Source organism: Chrysoperla carnea, chromosome 1 (assembly GCF_905475395.1).
Source record: "Chrysoperla carnea chromosome 1, inChrCarn1.1, whole genome shotgun sequence".
NCBI classification, from domain to species: domain Eukaryota; kingdom Metazoa; phylum Arthropoda; class Insecta; order Neuroptera; family Chrysopidae; genus Chrysoperla; species Chrysoperla carnea.
The window spans coordinates 53,179,516-53,200,675 of NC_058337.1; the positions used below are offsets into that span (position 1 = coordinate 53,179,516).

The 21,160-nt window shown below is 30.0% G+C and overlaps 1 protein-coding gene across 1 annotated transcript in view; it reads right to left on the minus strand.

The window, feature by feature from the left end:
• Positions 1-901: 901 nt before the first annotated feature.
• LOC123305828 (RYamide receptor-like) overlaps positions 902-21,160 on the minus strand; it is a 185,045-nt gene continuing 164,786 nt past the window's right edge. Inside the window, exons 5-7 of the mRNA XM_044887667.1 lie at positions 16,286-16,514; positions 11,727-12,167; positions 902-1,437 (exon numbers count right to left, since the gene is read on the minus strand). Coding sequence (XP_044743602.1) covers positions 1,337-1,437; positions 11,727-12,167; positions 16,286-16,514 — 771 coding nt within the window. The 3' untranslated portion in view covers positions 902-1,336. The remainder of the gene's footprint in view (positions 1,438-11,726; positions 12,168-16,285; positions 16,515-21,160) is intronic.

The following is a 21,160-nucleotide window of genomic DNA, read 5'->3' on the forward strand; positions in this document are numbered from 1 at the left end:
ACAATAATTACATAGACTTACGAAGAAAATATAACAAATTTTCATTCTCGTATTGGAAAAATGTGCTTTTTCACAATTCATTCATTTTTTAATATAATTTTTTTGTTTTAAGTTATTTTACATTGCGAATTTATAGAAAATATAATTGTGTGAAGGACAATTTGGCTTTATAAAAAAAGAAAAATGTTATTAAAAAATTTAAAAAATAATTTTAAAACCATATTAGTCCTTATTTTAATATATAAAGGCGCAGTTCCACCTCCAATGAGTAACATTGATTTTAATTAAGTTTTCAAATTTACTTAATGAATGTACTACCTACACATGCTGACGCAACTTTTGGATGATTACTACAACTAGTTATCAAGTTCAGTTTAACTGGTTTGATTTTTATATTTTGCTTTAAAATTACTTTTATTTGTCAAAATTATAAGTTGGAATTAATTAAACTTAACTAGTAGCCTTGAAAAAGCACTTTTGAAAACGAAATTTTCAAGGTTGTGTGTAGCCCAATAATGGAAAAGTTAATCAGAGAAGTAAAACTAGCTGTGATTTTTCATGTTTAGAAAGTAACGTCGTTAATATATGTAGGGATAAATATCACCTAAATATTGAGTGCTGTAACCCCCCAAAGAAGTAGCTAGTTTTGAGATAAAAAATGTTTTGAACAATATTTAGACAATAATATTTCCGAAAAATGTATTTTTTCCATTTAAATATTAAGTTAGGTTTGTTTTATAAAGCGCTGGTTTTTCCCCCCAAAGTTTTTAATAAAGGGTGTACGTACAAGAATGTTATGTGTATTTCAAATTCTTATTTTTTATTTTTAAAATATTCAGGTTCAGTTTCACCATCTTTGTTCAATTTTGATCACTGATTAATTTTTCTAACTTAAGCATCAGTTCGATTTTTCAAGAATATTTTATAAGTGCTGTATCAGAAGTCCTTAGACTTTTAAGGAAATACTTCCTCTAAGATAAATCAGTTATAAAAAGTTGCAAGCAAAAATATTCGTTTTAGAAGAGGCCATCTTATAAACATCTCGGGTGGGACTTTGAGCTTCAAGGTTAGTTGAAGGTCAATGTGTTTCCGTTCCTGGCTAGTGATAGAAGATCACTTAAAATGACTAGGGACTTCTAGGAGATACTTTACATATCAAGAGTTAATTAATTGTTAAAGGTAAAGTTTAGTAGGTAATGATGGTGTAACCGGGCCTATGTTACTTACAAATTATTTTTTATAATTACTTATATCTAAAAATTATTTACATTAGACAAATTTATTTCACTTTTGATATTTAATGTCTTTTAGGTCATTTTATAATTTCAAAAACATTCTACATTAGAGATAGACCATGGGTTATAAACTGGAAAATATCATCATACAAAATTTGAATTCGGCGAAGTTCTTGGCTTACATCTCTTGATCGCAAGGGTCCTAAGCAAAAAAATCAGTCATGACCATAATATCCTTTCAACGAAAGATCATTCTCGTTAGCACATGCGAGTTAATGAAGCTGGGAAAAAAGTATATTTAGTGTATACAGGGTGTTAGAAATGTTTCGAAGCAGCAACCATAATCAGAAAATACTGTTCGTAACTTTATCTATTCTTGTTTGGAAATAAAATTTACTATTTAAAATAAAAAAGTTGGTCTGTATTTAAATGGAACAAAGAGTTAATGTATTCTGTTAAATTCATTTTTTTTTAAACTAACTAGTCTATGCAAAAATTCTTCGGGTGTTCCAAAACTTAGCTAACACTCCGTATATTCACCAATATTTACAAAAAGTTAGTATTGTTAATACAAAATTAAAATGTTACAGGTGAGTAAGTAGTTAGAAAATAAGTTACAGCATGACATTCTGTATCTAATTTTTATAAAATTTAATTTGTTAAACTATGATGTATGATTTGTGAGCTGATTTTGCACTATTTATATTTCCTTACACTTTCGACGCCTAATATTTTTTATATTTTAACATTAAGTTTAGAATCACTTTGCATTTTAGATATTTGCAAAATGTTCCGTAACTAGATATACAAAATAATACTTAGACCGTGTTGTTTGGGCGTTTTTAAATCGAAAATACCTTGAGTCCAAAGTATTATAGTCAAATTATTATGGGAAATAAAAAAAGAGCCTAAAGAATAAAACCTTCTCATAGCACATTTTTGGTCTTCTAATAATTTAATATGCGTCTCTGTAAAGAGTATCTGAGTCGTATTTATGTACAGGCTACTCCGTGGCGTACAAAAGCATGAGAGTTATAGTAGAGAGAAACTGTACTATACGATAGCCGAACAACAACACTTGAAGTATTGAAAGAACGGAAATGATAATAGGTGGCTCAAATCTTGGCGGAATGTGATGAATAGCTTGGTTGTCTGGAAAAATGTGTATTCCTGAATGGACTCATATTGGCAAATTAAGCTGATAAAAATATAATTTACTCAATTTAGTTAAAAATACAGTTCAAAACACACTTAAAATTAAAATTTAATTTAAGGCTGGTAAAAAGAATAATTTGAAAAAGTGGACGTGTTTTCGTTTTACATCTTTTTCAAAATTGCACACTTCCCTACCCCATACTGTATGTGTATTTTTACTAGTAAATATAATTTTGTTCGTAGTCCTTAACTATTGAACTTTGGATAAGCTTTGAAAAGGAATATTCGTCTTAAAATTATAAAGAATACGCTTTTAAAGTTTGTGTATTTGATCATGGATACTATAAACGGTAAGATGCGGTACCTAAAGTCAAATGTAGATAATGATATTTACTGAATAGCATTCGTATTCAAAGAAGTATTCTATTAGAATGCAAGTACGTTGAGGACTGGCTGTCAATATGGTTTTGTATTCAAATAAACTAAAACTAACATTCTTTTTCGAAATAAATAAACCATTTTGATTTTTGTGATTGGCTAAAAGCTGCCAATTTCATATTGTTTTATAAATTATACTGAGCATAAGTTTTTAGCGTGAAGTTGATCTTTTAGTAGGGAAAGTTTCAAATATGCAAAGTAATGTACATACTTTAGTTCAATACCTACTATGCGACATTTTAAAATTATCTTCTCGTGTTTTATGGGTTTTCGAGGATAAATAAGCAGAGTCATTGAAAATACCAATTGAGGCAGTTGCTAGACCTAGTGGAGCAGTGGATGTCTGTAAGTGAAACATGTAAGGTATGCAATGTTTCTATCCTGTACATTCTATATCCTATACATGATGCTGTTCCTTGGTGGGAGCTGTAACATTTTAAGTTGGAGGGACCACATTCAAATACAGTCGGGGAAAGATTCTAGGTACATCAGCGTGCGAGTCATGGTATATTTATGGAATAACATTGATATAATAACATTGTGATATTTAAAAAAAAAAACTTTTAACAAAAATAAAACCGACTTCAAAAGAAAAACTTTATGCACTAAACAAAATAATATGCACTAAAGAGTAAAATAATAGCGATAATATAATGTAGTTAAAATTCCGGAAACAGCCAAAGAAACAACTCTGACAGAACAGTTTGCTACATTAGCTTGGGTGACACACCGACTCCAAAAATAACAATAATTTTAACTACATTATATTATCGTAATTTTTTTACTTTTTGGTGCATATTATTTTGTTTTGGAGTTTGAAGTTTTTCTTTTGAAGTCGATTTTGTGATTTTTAGTAAATCTGAAGTACACTAACAAATTTTTCATTAAAAAAAGAATCATCAAAATCGGTTGGCTTGATATTGAATTATTCGTCCTCTTGTCGTGCATACTTAATGCAAATTTAAGATGCAGAACTGGACCAAAATGAAATGGGACCACACGAAAAACACCCGCTTTCCAATAGGTAATAGGTAATAATTATCCAAATTGGTTCACCCAGTCAAATAATTCAAATAGTTCACCCAAAAAAATACAGTCGAATTTATAACCTCCTCTTTTTTTATTTGAAGTCGGTTAAAAAAATGGCTTTAAAAAACACATAAATGTAAATTTGGTTTCTAGGTACAACAGCTTCTCCTATATTTTACATTGAATATTTTAATGTTATTTGTGTATTTAGTATAAAATTTATATATTTATGTATTTCTAAATGGATTCATTCGAATAAAAAGGCTTACTTGGATTTTATATCAATCTAAACCGTCTACATTGCCAGTGAAAGTATAACCTCGGAAACGTCTTGTTATGTATTTGGTATTTACATAATTTACTTTTACTCGGCATTTCAAGCGTAAAAACAGCATTTTATTTAAATCTATATTATATACCTTATGGAAAATCTTTGTTTCAGTCATCCGTGGCTTAAATATTAAAAAATTATATACAAAGTGTATCAGAATACTTCATCCAATTTTCAGTGATGTATATAAAAAACGAAAAATATCAAGAATTTGCCCATTATCAAAATATATTTATGATAAATAGTTTTTTTTGCACGCGAATTGATAAGCCGTGTGCAATACAACTGGATCTGGTATTTAGAGTTGGCAATACAAGTGCAGTACTATTGGCAGTACAGTATTGCCAGACTGCATTTCATATTTTTCCCAATCTCGACAACAATTTTCCCCTGGATTCCTGTATGGATACAACCATTAATCCTTATTAAAGAAAGAATTCTTAATTGTATAGATTGTTGCATCATACTTTTAACGCATGATCTGGAAGAAAACGTAGCTAATGTGATTGTACCGAAATTTTATAAAATTTTATCATTTTCTGACGGAATAATTTGGAAGTTTCGCTGTTAATACACAAAAGAATCAAATAAAAATAGATTTTACGCAATAATAGAGGACATTATTATAGACTTGAACTATATGTAAAAGCGTCAAAGAGAGGCTGGCTCAAGTAAGTCCATCGCCTCATGACAAAAGCTTTGCAGTGACAGAGAGGAGACATTGTCTCCTCCTCCTCACCACTGTGACAGCTCCTGCAGTAGTCGTGATACACTGTCAGGCCCATGCGTTCAGCATACCTGCCGCCAAACCATTGTCCTGCAATAGCCGCAACAACTTTGCGAACAGAGGCCCTTAGAAGTGATATAAGTTCTTCGGAACGCCTACGATTGTACTCAGACCATATCTGTCTTGTAGTACTATAAGTACATTCCTCACTCCGTCTAAGATGGACTGTTTTTCAGATTTCCTTTTTGACTATTACTGGTATAAAAGCTGAGAATAATAAGATACTATATTTGCTGATTTTTGGAAATTGATTTATGAAACTTTCGTGGCGCTTCAAATTTTTCATTGATGATTTGGTTTTGTGCCCTTTGTAAATTACTAGTAATACAAAATTTTGTATATCCTTTCGATGAACATGCGTACATAAATCATAATCGTATATGGTTTGCTTTTATTTAGAAAAAAATATCAAACATTTAAATCTTTTTCACTTCGTTATAAAAAATTCTACTAGAAAAAATAAACAATTACAAAAACTTTGTAGTAGGCATTTCTATTCATTCTTTCGACATACATTATTCACACTGAATATACGTAAAAAAAGATGGTATTAAAGCACTGCAAAAGCGCTCTCCTCTTCTACATACACTTCATATAAGACACCAATACAAAAACAACAAGTAAGGTATAATAATATTGGTATGAATATTAGGACAGAACCTTTTATGTACAAATATTTATGTAGGTATGTTTATTGTACAGATAAAAAAGGTTTTTTTTAATAATAACTCGAAAGATAAAATGGTCCTTTAAACTTGCTTTCTGTATACCATAGGCATAGACTAGGCAAAGAAAAAATATTACGCCTACAGCCACGTGAAATAGCTTAAAATATTTTAATGAGCTAATGGGAGAAAATTTTTATTTAACAAGTGAAAACAAACAATTAACTGAGTTAATTATTTAAACACCAATTTATAGACAGTATTGATGACGCAGTCGTTTGTTTTTTGACGACATGTAAGTAAAGAACGATATCCACTTTTAGATAGTCACACATTCATAACTGATATTCCCATATAATACATACTATAAAATTTGCATCTAATTTGTGCCCTCGTGGGTAAACAGTGATGTTAACAAAAAAATGTTTCAAACCAAAGCTGTTTATTTTTTTATAAGAAACATTTTTTGCATTTAAACTTTTGTTCTATCTCTAACGGTTTACAAGATGATGATGTTTAGAAAACCCAATTGACCTATGTTGCTCATTTACGAACTCGACCTTTGTACCTCCTGAGCACGCTGTAAAAATTTCAACTTTAATATCTTTTTTCGTTTTTGAGTTATTATCAGACAGACAGACGATAGACAGACGACAGACAGACAGACAGACAGACAGACAGACAGACAATCTGAAATGGACTAAATAGGTGATGTTATGAACACCTATAGCACAATTTTATTCATAGCATAAATATTTTTAACCGTCGTAAACTTGGGGATAAACTTAGTATACCTTGATATATTTAATATACATGGTACAAAAATTATATGTAAACATTATTTTGAAAAAAAATCCTTTTTATCAAATATATTATAATGGAGCTAATTCCTACATATTCATGCGTTAATATGGAGACCGCTAATTAAGGAACATGAAATTTTCTTCAAATTTTTTTCAAGATTTATAATATACTCACTCATATTTTCAGAAATTTTGTAGTCATGCAAGGTCATGGGTCTCATTTTTTAAGATACTCAACCGAAATCTGAACTTTAAACTCAGCCTACTACAAATTGACAAATAGGGCCGATTCTTAATATTTGACCTATCGTCAGTGATGGTTGAAAATATCGAAAAGAATTAATACAAAAAGTTGCTTAGAATATTTTTTCATGACAAAATTAGCATTTGAATTTTTTGGTCTACCTACACTCAAAATTATTACAAGTTTATTGAAATATTAGAATACATAGCACTATTAAATTATCAATTTGTATACAGTTTTTGCACTCCAAAAATTTTATTTTTTAAATAAAAATTTCCCCTATAAAAATTATTTCATATCGTAGAAATTTAATTAAAGAAAAACCGGAGAATCTTGAGGCCAAGTCCCACTTTTGTATCGAAGCCAAAGCACGTTTGTGCCATCGTAGCTCCTAACGGATATAAATAGATTTGAATTTTAGTTTTAAATTGAAAGGTGACATGTTCGCCAGTTGTCTTAGCGAGAGCAAGTTTTTGATGAAATTCTCACGGAAAAAGGTATGTTAAAACTAGCTCATCATTGAATTTTTGCACTGTTGAAAAAGTATTGGGGCATTTTTCAGAAAAACAGTAATTAAATTATTCATTTAAAAATAATTTTAACAATTTTTATTTTAAAACCAGTGCGCCAATCTGTACACATTTGGAAAATTACAAAAAATTTAATTATCACATTATTTAATTCTGGTTTTTCATTAAAAAAATGAACTTTTATTTGTTTTTCTAAAATTAATTGTACGGGTTTAAAAACAATAAATATGTTTAATTAATTCTTAAAATGAAACAGACCAATTATATGCCATGCATAAATATTAGGGTTCCGTAGTTACGACAAGAACAACATTATCATCAACTAAACTTTAGTATGGTGATTGTAAATGCTTTTGCCAATGTGACGGATAGTAACAGATCTGAAACTGGTCCTGGAAGTATGAAAGTATGGTTCTTATTTAGTATGTAATTAAAAGTATTTTCACCTACACTCAGAAAGCATTCGATTTTTAAATTTTTGGTGTTTTTTAAAGCTCTTTATATTTATATTTTTTGTTATTACCTTATATTATGTACGCTGTGGCTTTGCCTTCATGATAAAAATATAGATATTAACGCAGTAGGTTTGTCGACATTTTTACCAAGATGGTAAAGCCATCATCAACAGCTGCGCAAGATGTAGTCTTATCAATACTTATATAAAAAATGAAAAAAATTTCGCGTCATTATGCTAAGAATAAAATAAGTTATCGATCTATGCCATGCCAAAATTTCACGTTCTTTCGATAACATCAAAGTGAGAAACAGGCCATGTGACAGATTTATTTGAATCATTTTTGTCTTTTTTTTCTTTACTATCAATTATAAGGAATACTGGTAAAAAATGCCTGCGTATTTATATGTGTTACACATTTCTTTTAACGTACCCGTGGATGCAGAAACGAGTTTAGTGCCGCTTCGCCTCAATTTTTATAAGAACAATGTAATTTGCTAATATCCAAATAATCTATATATATATTCGCTCCGAGCGTGAATTTCGTTTCCATGACAACGATACACTACTTTAATTATAGAATTAATGGATGCATATATAATTGTGTGGATTGCATTGAAAACTTACATTTAAAATTTAATATTCTTGTTTCACAAATTTAAATAAATAATTACGATAATTAACATTTGAAAAATAATATTTGTACAATTTGATTTCTTATTTTCACAATTTTTAATGCATTAAGTTTAATTAATTAGTGTTTTTCAATCATTTTAATTTGACAGTTTCTATATCATTAACATGTAAAGAATTGCAAATTAGTCATAACAGCCCACTTTATCTCCAAAATTTTTCACTTAAAGCGCTGGCATCGATTTTATTATCCCTACCATGACTACGCACACAACGAATAGGAGACTTTCTATAGATATAGATAGTCACTCATCACGATATCTCTGGAACTATAAGACCTAGAGACTTGAAATTTGGCAGGAATATTCCTTTTGCCATGCAGAGGTCAGCTAAGAACGGATTTTACGAAATTCCACCCACAAGGGGGGTTGCGGGGGTGTTCATGAATAAAAAATTCATATTTTTAAATTATGGCTTTTAATAGTTCAAAACTTGGTCAGAATGTTTTAAATTACATTTAGAAATTTTTTTAACCTTCGGAGGGTAGAAAGGTGTAGCGAGAAAGTGGGAAGGAATTATCGAATATTTACAAATATACCTAAGTGGGGTATCAAATAAAAGAGCATGACGTGTACATTACAAAACTGTTATCCCACGCAAGGAAATGTGGAGGGAGGGGTGCAAGTGGGGATGTTGCCCAGCAAAGCGGGTAGTTCCCAGCTAGTATTTCAATATATTATTTAGATATTAGCAAATGTTTATTATTTATAATATATAATATTACTAGCGACCTGCCCCGGCTTCGCACGGGTGCAATGCAACGTTGAAGGTGCAATGCATAAGAGATAGACATATACCATCACGGACTTTTCTGTAGACCTTTTCAATGTGTACAATACTTAGTACATTATTTTGATAAAACTATTTACCATAGCAGCGCCATCTATTGATTACTTACTCAACCCAGTCGAAAGGTATCGACATCTGTTAGAATCATTTGGAGTTAACAGATAATTGTGACTGTCAAAAAATAACAGACAAATAATTAGCAATAAATTAAAATTGCGACTATAATTTGAGATTTAAACTATCCTATCTCTCAAGTTGGATCGAACTGCACATGGTGTGCGAATTTTATTATAATCGGTTAAGTGGTTTAGGAGTCCATTGAGGACAAACATTGTGACACGAGATTTATATATATTAAGATATTATATTTTATGCTTAATTACAAGTTTATTATTTAAATAGAATTTGAAATAATTTTTTCAAATATGTTAGGAGTAATTACGCGCTACACGGTAAAAAAACATTATAATCTGATAAAAAAATTTTTTGGTAGATTAAAAAATTTTAAGTAGGGAGTTTAAGTACAATTATTTAATCATTCATGTAAAAAAAATATTGTCCGTATTTGTAAACAAATAATTAATTTACTAACTTCCCGTTGGAAAGTTCTTGTAATGGGCCCGAAAATTCAAATCGCTATGTTCAACATATCTTTAGGTTCCATATCCAGGACAACGTACTTTAGATTGTTTATAGATTGATGGTTATTTTTTCGTTCACGAATTCTCGTCAATCATTCAATCGGTGCGTGATATGCTCAATATACTCGAAAAACAGATAAAAGCGTTGCATAGAAATTGGGCCGTTTCAGTTGGGAAGAAGAGTAAAATAAAACTTGAACATTTTCTTTTAATATTAAGAAACTGGAAATTATAATTATAAGTTGTATTAAAAGATAAAAGAAAACAATAGTTTAACCCTGAGCATTCTTGCATACGCATCTGACTTATGGGTTGCTCAAAACAATAGACTATTTTGTTTTACATTGGATATCGAAAAAATGGTTGCCATGCAGATAGTGCTCTTGAATGGATACATATTTTGGAAGAAAATTAACTGATCTACAAAAATTGTCTCTTTCGTTTATTAGAGATTACTGTAAGCTTTTGAAAGACATTCCTAACAAAGTTCAAAGCATACTGATTCTCGAAGAATTCGAGTTTTTTTAAAGCTTTTGAAACTATTTCTAAACAGACACAAGTAAGATAAATTGCATGACAATAAGCTAACAAAGGCGAATTAAGAATTCATAACACCATGATGAATCAAGTGAATCAATATATATCTAGGAGCTCTTATAGTTGAAGACAGCAGATGGTAGGTAGCGTGCGATCCTCGCAAAGGTAGCTTTTAATAAATTCATGTCGTTATTGGCTAACAAAAACATTTCTTTCTCTCTTTTTATTGTGTGTATGTGAATTGTGGGCTGTGCCAAAAAGAACAGAAAAACTTCTGGAAGTAGTGGGAAGACAATGAATTTGTATTCTTATTCCATGTATTTTCCTTCAAAGGGGTACTCTTGCACCTCTCCTGGGGCGCATTTTCTCGAATAAATGTTACGAACTTGTCTAATTATAAAAATTGGTGGTGTTGATCTCAGAAATTCTTATAATTATCAATTATTTTCAACATCCGGGAAATTAAGGCTGTGAATCATAAAGGGCGTACTCATATGAACAGCTTGTTTAAAATCATAGGTGATATTATTATATTAATACATATTTAACAATACATTTAATTAATGGATATTGTTCTTATAAAGAGGCGGCGCTAAATTCGGTTGTCACATAACGGATACAACAGGCATAAAAACTCATCGAGAAAATTGAGAAATTTGTTCATAAAATTTGCACTCCATTCGCTCTAAAAGCCTCACTTTCTTTATTATCAAACCATGCAGACGATTAGGTGTAGGGATACAAAAGGTGTGCATTAGATTAGATAGTCTGTAAGTATTATGTGTAGTAGCGTGTGTCCGGAATTGGCACCTTGACTCACAGAATCAAATCTTGACACTGTTTTGATTTAGTGCCCGAATTCATATTGTTTTAAGAATTTTTATGCGAAAAATTTATGTTATTGTTCTGAAATTTTCGCTTTATTAATAATTTAGTTATTATGAAATTTTTGCTCTATCCTTAGTCAAAGTGCTACAACTGTACAAAAATGCTTCTTATAAAATACCAACAATTTTTGAGTGTATGTTTTTTGCGTAAATAGCACAAACGTATGAAAGTTTCTGACACCTGTAGCTCTAAAGATGCGAAGTTTTGCACACGTGCTTTTCAATAAGAATGTTATTGTTACGGCACTTTCTACCCCCCCCCTTGATTATTGATCCCTTTGATTCTTATACAACGTGTATATTTGGAATTTTTTCTAAATGAATTATAATTTTTTCCACTTAAGTTGTTTTTTTGAATGATTCATCTAAATGTTTTAAGGCTCATTTTATTTAAAACTTTCCCTAAATTATTTTGATGTATTCGAATACAAATTTTTCTAAATTTGATCCTCATCAATGAAACAATTTGCATTATTAAATCGCCTAGTACTTCGTACTGCACTCATACCATTATTACTAGTGCTCCCACTCCCATTACCACCACTACACCGTTGTTGCTGTTGTTGTAATGGTCGATGCTCACATGATGCATTATGTTGACAGCAACATGAATGATGTGCATGACGTGAATTACTGTGATGATGATGATGATGTTGATGAAGTCTATGATGATGTACCCCAGAACCACCTCCCCCACTCACACCATTATTATCAGTTGTATCACAACAATGTATACTTGTTTGTGACTGTACACCAGTAGCAGGGGGTGCCGATATTGGACGTGCACCACCACTCGTATGATTATGATTACTACACGTGCAGTGATGATGATGATGATGATTTGTTGAGAGAGGTGGAGGTGGTTGTGATTGGATTTTTTGTCGCATACTAACATATGTTGTACACGTGTTCACACGTTGCAGTAACGAATTTTCTGTTGCGTCAATACCTGTAAATAACATAACAATTAAAATAGTTTTGACAAAAAAAAATCCAAAAAAGTTATTTTATAAAATAAAAACAAATTATTTAAAAAATCATGGTAATAAAGAAAAAAGCCTTTCATCTTTGAAATTTTCGACAGTTGTTTATTAGGTTGGAAAAACTTGGTACCAAAAAAACCAACAATTAAAAAAAAAGTTCAAATAAAAGCGGATATAATTGTGCACATTTTTAATTTTTTTAGCTTCAAAAATGACCTAAGCTAGACTTTCTAGCTTTAAAACTGACCGAGATATGCCAATTTTAAAATGGTGCATTTTTTTGCACATTCAAACAAATGACAAAGGATCCATCTTATAAGCCGTTAGAAAGAACAAAAGTTGAAATGTAAAAGTTATTCCTTAAAAAAAAAACTAAACAACTTTTGTTTAAAGTATTTTCTACAATAATTCACCCTAATAATTTTTACACTTAAACTTGTGCTCTATCTATAACGATTTACGGTGGGTCATTTTATAGAATGAGCGAAAAATACACAAAAAAAGGTGCACAATTAAATCAGTTAGAACTTTTATTTGAAACTTTTTTTAAAATGCATATCTTTTTTTTGTAATTTGTTAAAAACTGAAACCCGCCGCCCCTGGTTGAATATAGAAGTAAACAGAGGTGGGACTCACTTACTGCATACGTTATTTTATACATTTTAAGAAATTTGGTAAAACTTTTTGTTCTATACTACAAAGTCTATCAAAAATGATTAATTAAAATATCTGTTGAAGCTTATAAACAGAATTAGAATTAGAATTACGTACATCCACACATTTCATCGATGTTTAGCTTTCTCTATAATCAATTATTTTGCCTCCGAAATGTTTAAAAATATTTTATTATTGTTTTTTAAGAACTCGTCTACAAAATAAATTGCCAAACAAGGATGCAGGTGACACCTTTACACCATGAGTTTTATTTTGTAATAACTATTAGCCTGATTCATTTTTGAAAAATGGGAAACGTGTCTGTTTTGTAATTGATAAAAATATATCAATATATAAAACAAAAATTTGGAGCTACTATTTTTGAACATACTAATAATTTGTATGACTTTTAGCCTGTAAGTTATATTGAAAAATAAATAGTCATTCCCACTGGTAATTTATATTATACACACCATAGTAAACGACAAAACTGCATACAAAAATGTCATGTATATGTACAGTGAAAATAACATTTTAATTTTATATGCAACGATTGTTCGTTAACTCTTAATAAATCTCAATTCACCACACATTGGTGGATAAGTTCGATATATGGAGGATCTAATGTTTTAGAAAATAAGCTTTAAGGTAGTACCAGCATGAAATCACTTTTCGACAGATTTGGCCGAATTTTTTTTCTCGGGTTTATAATAGCTTTATTTATGAATTCCTAAAATTTCATAATTTTTGACCGTTTAGATCGCGAGATATTTAAAGACAAAGTTCGCGATTTTGAGGGTCATGTCCCATTTAAAGCATGTAAAATGTCCGGTCTCTCCAACTATTTTTTATGATATTATTATATATTGAAGAAAAAGTAGAAAAAAATGTTTATACAATACAATTCTAAAAAAAAAATTTAGAAATTAATTTTCACTTTCGAGATATTAATTTTGACGTAAATTGATCGAAATTGGGACGTTGGCATAATTATTTCCCATTTTAAACGGTCAAAATTTCTGAAACTTTGGGAATTAATAGTAAACATTATTAAATTCTTAAATTTAATTTTTCGTTAAATTCTGTCGAAAAAAAAATTGTACCATTGCTTTAACATAGAAACTGCAAATACCATGCTGGAACATCGTTAATACTGAAACGGAGGTGAGAAACATTTTTGTTAACGTTTACATGTCAATATTTCCTTAAATCTCTAGTTTCTAATATGCATGCGTTATAACCCACCATATTACACAGATATAAAAAATCTAAGGTTTGCAAACATGGCAAAGATGAAACTAGCGAACCTGGAAAGCGCAAGACCATTTCAAAACGCCAGGATGGGTACTCTGCACCCATGGAGACTAGAAATGTACTTATTAAAAATTACCTATCAGAATTCAAAGTTTTAAAAACTACTGAAAAATTCATATTACATAAAAGTTCTTTCGTATGCATTCAAATATTAAAACTTGTTTCAATATCTACTTTTTAGTTCGGTTTGTCACACTGATGTTTTGAGTGGCAAAAATAAATCCATTGGTAAAATTAACGAAAGTAGTTAAGGTAGAAAAAGTTTTAAAAGTTAGGAATGCTAATCATGCTATAGAAAAGTATAGAAAAGAACTAAGGCGTCCACCTTCAATGGATTAATAAAGAAGAAAATACCGCGGAGTGCTATTAAGTGAGAGAGTGGAATTGTAGATAGGATTGAAAGGCAACCCTTTTGGTTTTTCCGATATATCTCGTAAGTTAAGCCAAATTTCAGAAATTTTATATAAAGTTTTATGTAGAGGATTAAATTTTACATCGGATTATTGCCTATTAAATTTAAAAAAATTCCAAAACAGTTGAAACAAACAAAAAAAAAGGCAAAATTTCGATTTTTTGTGGATTTTTGCTTTTTTGCCTGTATTTTTTTGGCCCGAGATAGGTATAGAGAATGTAACAGGCAAAAGAATGTAGATTTAATTGTCTTTTAAATGGTATACTGAAAAATGTTTTGGATTAAAAATTGACCGAGATATATAGCCATTTCAACCGGACTTTTTTCGCATTTCAAACCTTGTTTGCATTTTATTGTTAACCCCGCGAGGAGTTTACAATAAAATGCAAAAAGGTATGAAGTGCGAAAAAAAGGCAAATGAAATTGAAATGGCTATATCTCGGTCAACTTTTAAGGAAAAACATTTTTCATTTTACCAATTAAAAGAAAATTTAATCTACTGCATTCCCCTTACTTATTTCTTTTTAAAAATACAGACAGACAAAAAAGCAAAAATCCTCAAAAAATTGAAATTTTGTCCATTTTTCCCTGTTTTGTCCACTGTTACGGCATGAAAAATTTTTTTTTAATTTAAAAAAAAAAATACTAAGTAGTTCGATGTAAAATTTAACTTCTCTGCAAAAAGTTTTATATAAAATTTATTGAAATTTTGCTTAGTTTACGAGATCTTTGGAAAAACCCAAAAGGGGTGCTTTTTCACTTTTATATTCAATTTCCACCCTCTCATTTAATAGCACTCCGCGGTTTTTTCTTCTTTAAAAACCCATTAAACGATTCCTGGAATAGAAACTCCTGAACGCCGTAGTTCCTTTTTGCACTGATTTTTAATACCTTATTAATATACTATTCCTACTGAGATAGATTTGCTTCAATCTTCCTAGTACATTCGGTCTTTTTACTGCCTTGATCAGGATAAGTGTGCGTCTTATAGCTATTGTTATTTTTATTAGTAAAAAAACAAATCGTGTGCATTCATACATACCTCTAATTTATGAATGCGCACACCTGCCCGTAATTTGAAAGAATTAAATGCAGATTGTTGATATTTTTTTCTTAATTTTAAAAATATCTAAAAGATTAAAACTATCTGTTAGAAATTTTTTTTCGAATCAATACGTTCTGAATATCGTTGTAAGCAAATGCTTCACAATATTGTTATAAAACGACATAAAGGATTCGAGAGACAATTTCCAATTATGAAAAAATATCATAAATAACTACAATGTAGTCATCATCAGGATGAACTAATCGTAATTATTATCCAAACTTTTGGTCTTCAGTGAAATAAAGCCTGCGTGTGGTGACATTGAACAAACTAAAGGTCAAGAGAATAATTACAATTAGCTAGTCTATACTGATGACGAAGACATTGTATTTCAAATTCATATATTTTAATATTATACCTTTGATAATAGGTATAATAGGTATAATATTATTTTTTAACCAATTATAAAAATAGTAGGTACTGGCTTTTCAATTTTCATTTTTTGATAGTTTTTGAGTATTTGACTAAAAACTGAAAATTTGTCGCATAAAATGAAGTCAACTTAAATGTTCATTCCTGATATACCTTCGAAAAAATATTTCGATTACATGATTACACTTATTCTACACCTACTTTATAATACAAATGTAGTTCCTTACCAGTTAATGCAAATCCCGTCATTGAAGATCGTGGACGTTGTACTTCCGGTGGCAGATACTTTCGGAAACAAGGAATTTTGCCCAAGGCTTGTAAAAATCCAATACGAAATCTTGCATTCATGTAACAGTAGATGATTGGATTGTAGCATGAATGTGACATTGCTAACCAATGACATAGTAACCAACAGATAGGTAAACCAGTCCATTCAGCTAGCGAACTGTATGTGAGCTGAAACAAAAAATAGAAATAACTTAATACGAGGAATCTTGGTATTAATCATGATTATAGTATAACCGTATTCGCTTAAAATTGTCAAAAAGCTACTACAAATCGTTTCTTGATCAGTATAAACTCTAATTATAGAGGATGCCGCATTATTAGATGGGAAAATGGCTTTCTGTGAAATTATTTGTAACCCATCCTAAAATGTTATTTGGATCATTCTGATCAAAGGCACTCACGGCCACGAAAATTTTTAACGAATAGTCTTCGAGCTACGGGCGATCAAAACTATAATATATTATAGTTTTAGTATATGACAAGGAAAATGACTTTCTATGAAACTTTTTCGAAACCATCCCCAAAATGTTCTTCAGATCGATCTGATCAAAAAGTTTCACGGCCACAAAAATTTTTAACGAGTAGTTTTCGAGCTACAGGAGATCAAAGCTACACATATATTTGAAGTACCTACTTATATGACTAGAAAATGGCTTTCTGTGAAACTTTTCAAACCACTCCCAAAGTATTCTTCGGATCATTCTTATAAAACTCTCACAGACACAAAATTTTTTAACAGGTAGTTTTCGAGCCACGGCCAATCAAAGCTACAAATACATTAAAGTAAATGTTTGTTAAGTATTATATTTTTTAAACTAATATTCAATTTTCGTATATTATAATGTATAGGATGAGTTATGGGTTATGGTACGGAGTTTTTAATGGATATTAATCTATTACCAGTTTCGTAAGGTTTTACAATACAAATTGAAACGATGCTAAAAGAACACTGGAAGTATTATGAAAGTTTAAAATCATTAAAAATTATAGGAAAATATTGTGTGAATAATAATATCCAATATATAGGAAAAATTAGAATTTTGTTAGAATCAACAAAAAAAGCTATAAAAATAAAATATATGTTATGCTACATTATAGGTTTGAATATACAAGTTGTTTCACATTGATTGTGCAGTAACACTTGCATTTTGTAATGTTTACTGAAAAAATTTGAATTTGAACTTAATAATTCATCTAGCTATTTTAAGTTTGATGGAAGGCTAGACCCAAAAAACTTTCTAAATTCAATTATTATATGTATTGATAAATTACAGTCAGTTTTAAAAAAAATATGGTTTGGCCTATGATAAATAAGTCCATTTAGTCCGAATAGTACCGTTGCAAATACACAAGGCATAGTATGCCGCCTGATTTTGACATCAATAGTAGTTGATCTTATATAACTTTTAAGTGAATGTGGGTGTGAGAGGTTGTGAACAATAAATAGCTGCGTATTTAGCGGCAAAAAAATAGTTTACTAATAGTATGCTGGCTGAAAGTTTTTACATAGTCGACTAATAGTTGACTGAGCTGAAAAAAATAGTTGAAATAATCTGCATCGTGGAGGAGAAACTATGCGTCAGCTGCTCGCATGAACTTGAAAAAATTGCACGTAAAATAAGGTAATAGGACGACAGATAACATTTAACTAGGTGAGTATTTAAATAATTAAAAGTACGAAAACTTTTGAATTATCATTAATAAACAATTTCCCGAATTGTATACTTGATTCCATAAAAATCGCCACAGTTAAAACATTCTAAGCGTACTCATCATATGTTATGTTATAATAGTAACACTTAGAATGTTTTAAAACGAGCGTTTTTTTTGACATAGAGTATACATTAGACGAGATCGTTCTAACGATTGAAGAATACGGACAACCGGAAATGGACTAATTAGGTAATTTTATGAACACCCATACTAAAATTTTGTTCATGGCATCAATATTTTTAAGCGTTACAAACTTGGGACTAAACTTAGTATACCCTGATATATTTCATATACATGGTATAGTAACAATCAACGTATGCACATACTTACACTAAATATAATGTACATATCGTTTTTAACGACTATAATTGTTGGTTATAACAGATTTTGACAGTATCCAGTTACAAAAGATCTTGTTAGACGGCGAGCCTACCAAGACAACTTTCTACTACTACTAACTCAAGCGTAAGGTACATAAATTTTGCAGTTTCATAAAACATTCTTTAAATTCGAAAATTTGTGAATGATCAGTTTTTTTTTTATAGCGATATTTTAATTTGAATAAATTTCATTCATATTACACACATGTTACATCTTTATACTTGTATGTAGAGTTCGTACAAAACGAAGTGGCACCGAGCAAGAGAGAGTGTAGATACGAGTGCACATACATATACATCATACACTCTCTCTTGCTCGGTGCCACTTCGTTTTGTACGAACTCTATAAAGTAAGTATATATTGGGTGTCAAAAAAGTCGCACCCAATATATTATTTACTTTTTAATACCCCAATAGACAGAGCCAAAAATTAGTTTCATAATGCAATTTACTGCAGAAATTTTTTTCGTCTTGGAACATATTTAGGGGTATCCACCGAGTGTAAATCCAAATTGGCGGAATGAAGGGGCATGAGCTTCAGCCGCCATCTTGGAAAACACGTTTTATCAAATATCTTGTGAACCGGGCATCGTACAACAAAAATGGAAGGGATCATTTTCATAGATAATAATTATTTCTTACTTTTCATTACCCTGTTAATTTTCGTGCAAATGACTTGAAATTTGTTTTCATTTTCAAAGCTTTTTAAAGTAATTTAAAAGTGTATAAATTATTTTTTTCAAAATTGTTAAAATTTTCAGTTATTTGATGTTAAATACTTCGAATTTCAAACGCAAATTACTTTTCAAAATATACTTAAATTACACTTTAGCTTAGATTACATCGCTCTATCGATTTCCGTATCCATTTTCAATATATATTGTTCCACCCCTTAGAAGTGCAAAAACACCACCCAAATTTTCCGGTCAATCGGAGCTATAGGAAAGAATTTAGAGGTTTTAGCCGCGTTAACAGGAGTATATATATGTGTGAAACAGGGACATGATAAGTATATCGTACATTAAAAAAAAGCGAAAATGAGAAAAATCCGATTATTATTCATGTAGAATCATTTGAGTATTTTGCCTATGAATTTTTAATGTTAGAAAACGTTTAGTTGTACCTACATTTCAACGGCACATTTCAGAAAGACTCGCCGAAAAGGTAATCCATTTTATTGAATTTTTTTGTGACAAACGTTCGCTCTGATCAAACTATGAGTTGGAATTTGCCAATTTTTTCCATAAGTAGCACTTACAAACAAAAGTAAAAACTTTGGCTGACCTTGATAACATTCCCCTTATACAAAAAAAAATTGTTGACTTATTGAAAAAATAAAATAAAAATTTATATGTAATTTAGTTACCATTCATATTCTTTGAACGCAGACGACCGACGGGAAGGGAAACGACTTTGTATCAAAAATGTATAAAGCAAACAATATAATGTTATTTATGGTACATGGTATTCGTTTTAAGTTTACATTATATAACAATTTTGTATACATGTAGGTAGGTATAGATTAAACCATACGTGTGTATAATTTAGACCCAAGGGAGTCTCAATTATGCAGAGTAAAACTATAACATCAAACTTGAGCATAGGAGTCACAAAATGTTAATTGTTCCAGATGTGTTTTAGTGGTATAAAGTTTTCCATCGTTATAAATTCCCTAGAGAAAATTTACATAGAACAGCTTTTTAATTGCTATTTGTGTCTACAATGAGTGGCATGTCAAGAAGAAAATTTAAGATTCCAAAAATAATTTTTTTTTGTTTCAATATAAATGGAAACGTTTGTTTCAACATAAAATAAAATTTTTCGGGGAGATTAAACATAAATACTGATTTGTATTTCTGTTAGTAGTAAAATCGTCTTATAGTATCGTTAAAGATATTACAAATAAAAGAAAATGAAAGAAACCGCTTGTATTTTGCTAAAACCTCATGGAATGTGTTTCTTAAGTGTCAAATATCATTAGTAAGGCATGAGTTAGCGGTGCAAATGTTTCTATTTGTTAATAAACAATAAATTGTTAATTCAATGAAACGATCAATGTTAAAGTTGACTTAGAAAATTAATAAATAGGCAAGTTTAATTACGTATGCGTTATACATGCATAATAGTTTTCGATTATTTGACAAACAATTAACATGTACGTCATACAAGTTGCCTTTTTACTAATTTTTCAAATGAACTTTTACATTGATCGTTTCAAAATTTATTGTTTATTAACAATAAACAATTAACAATATATTTCAAAAACATTTGCATCACTAACGCATACCTTAGTAATGATATTTGGCACCTAAGAAACACATTCCATGAGGTTTTACCAAAATGCAAGCGGTTTCTTTCATTTTCCTTTATTAGCCGATTTTTTAAATATATTTTACGGTACTATTATTGTTCAATCATATGCTGTGTTATATAATTTTGAAAGTGTTGCCAACTATGAAAGTTTAAATTTCAAAATAAACTAATTTGACTTGTTGAACAAAATTTTTTTTCGTAAAGAAAAGAAAGATCGTACATTAATTTTGTAACAAAACTGTTTTATTTTTTCATAATAATTTAAGAATAACGACAGCAACTGAAGATAGAAATTTCGTCAATCGACATGGGATGTGAACTTGAATTTAGAACTGAGCAGAATCCAAGAAAATTTTGCTTTTATTTTAAAAGGTTTGTGCATTCAGATAAAATTCAGAGTGTAAATTC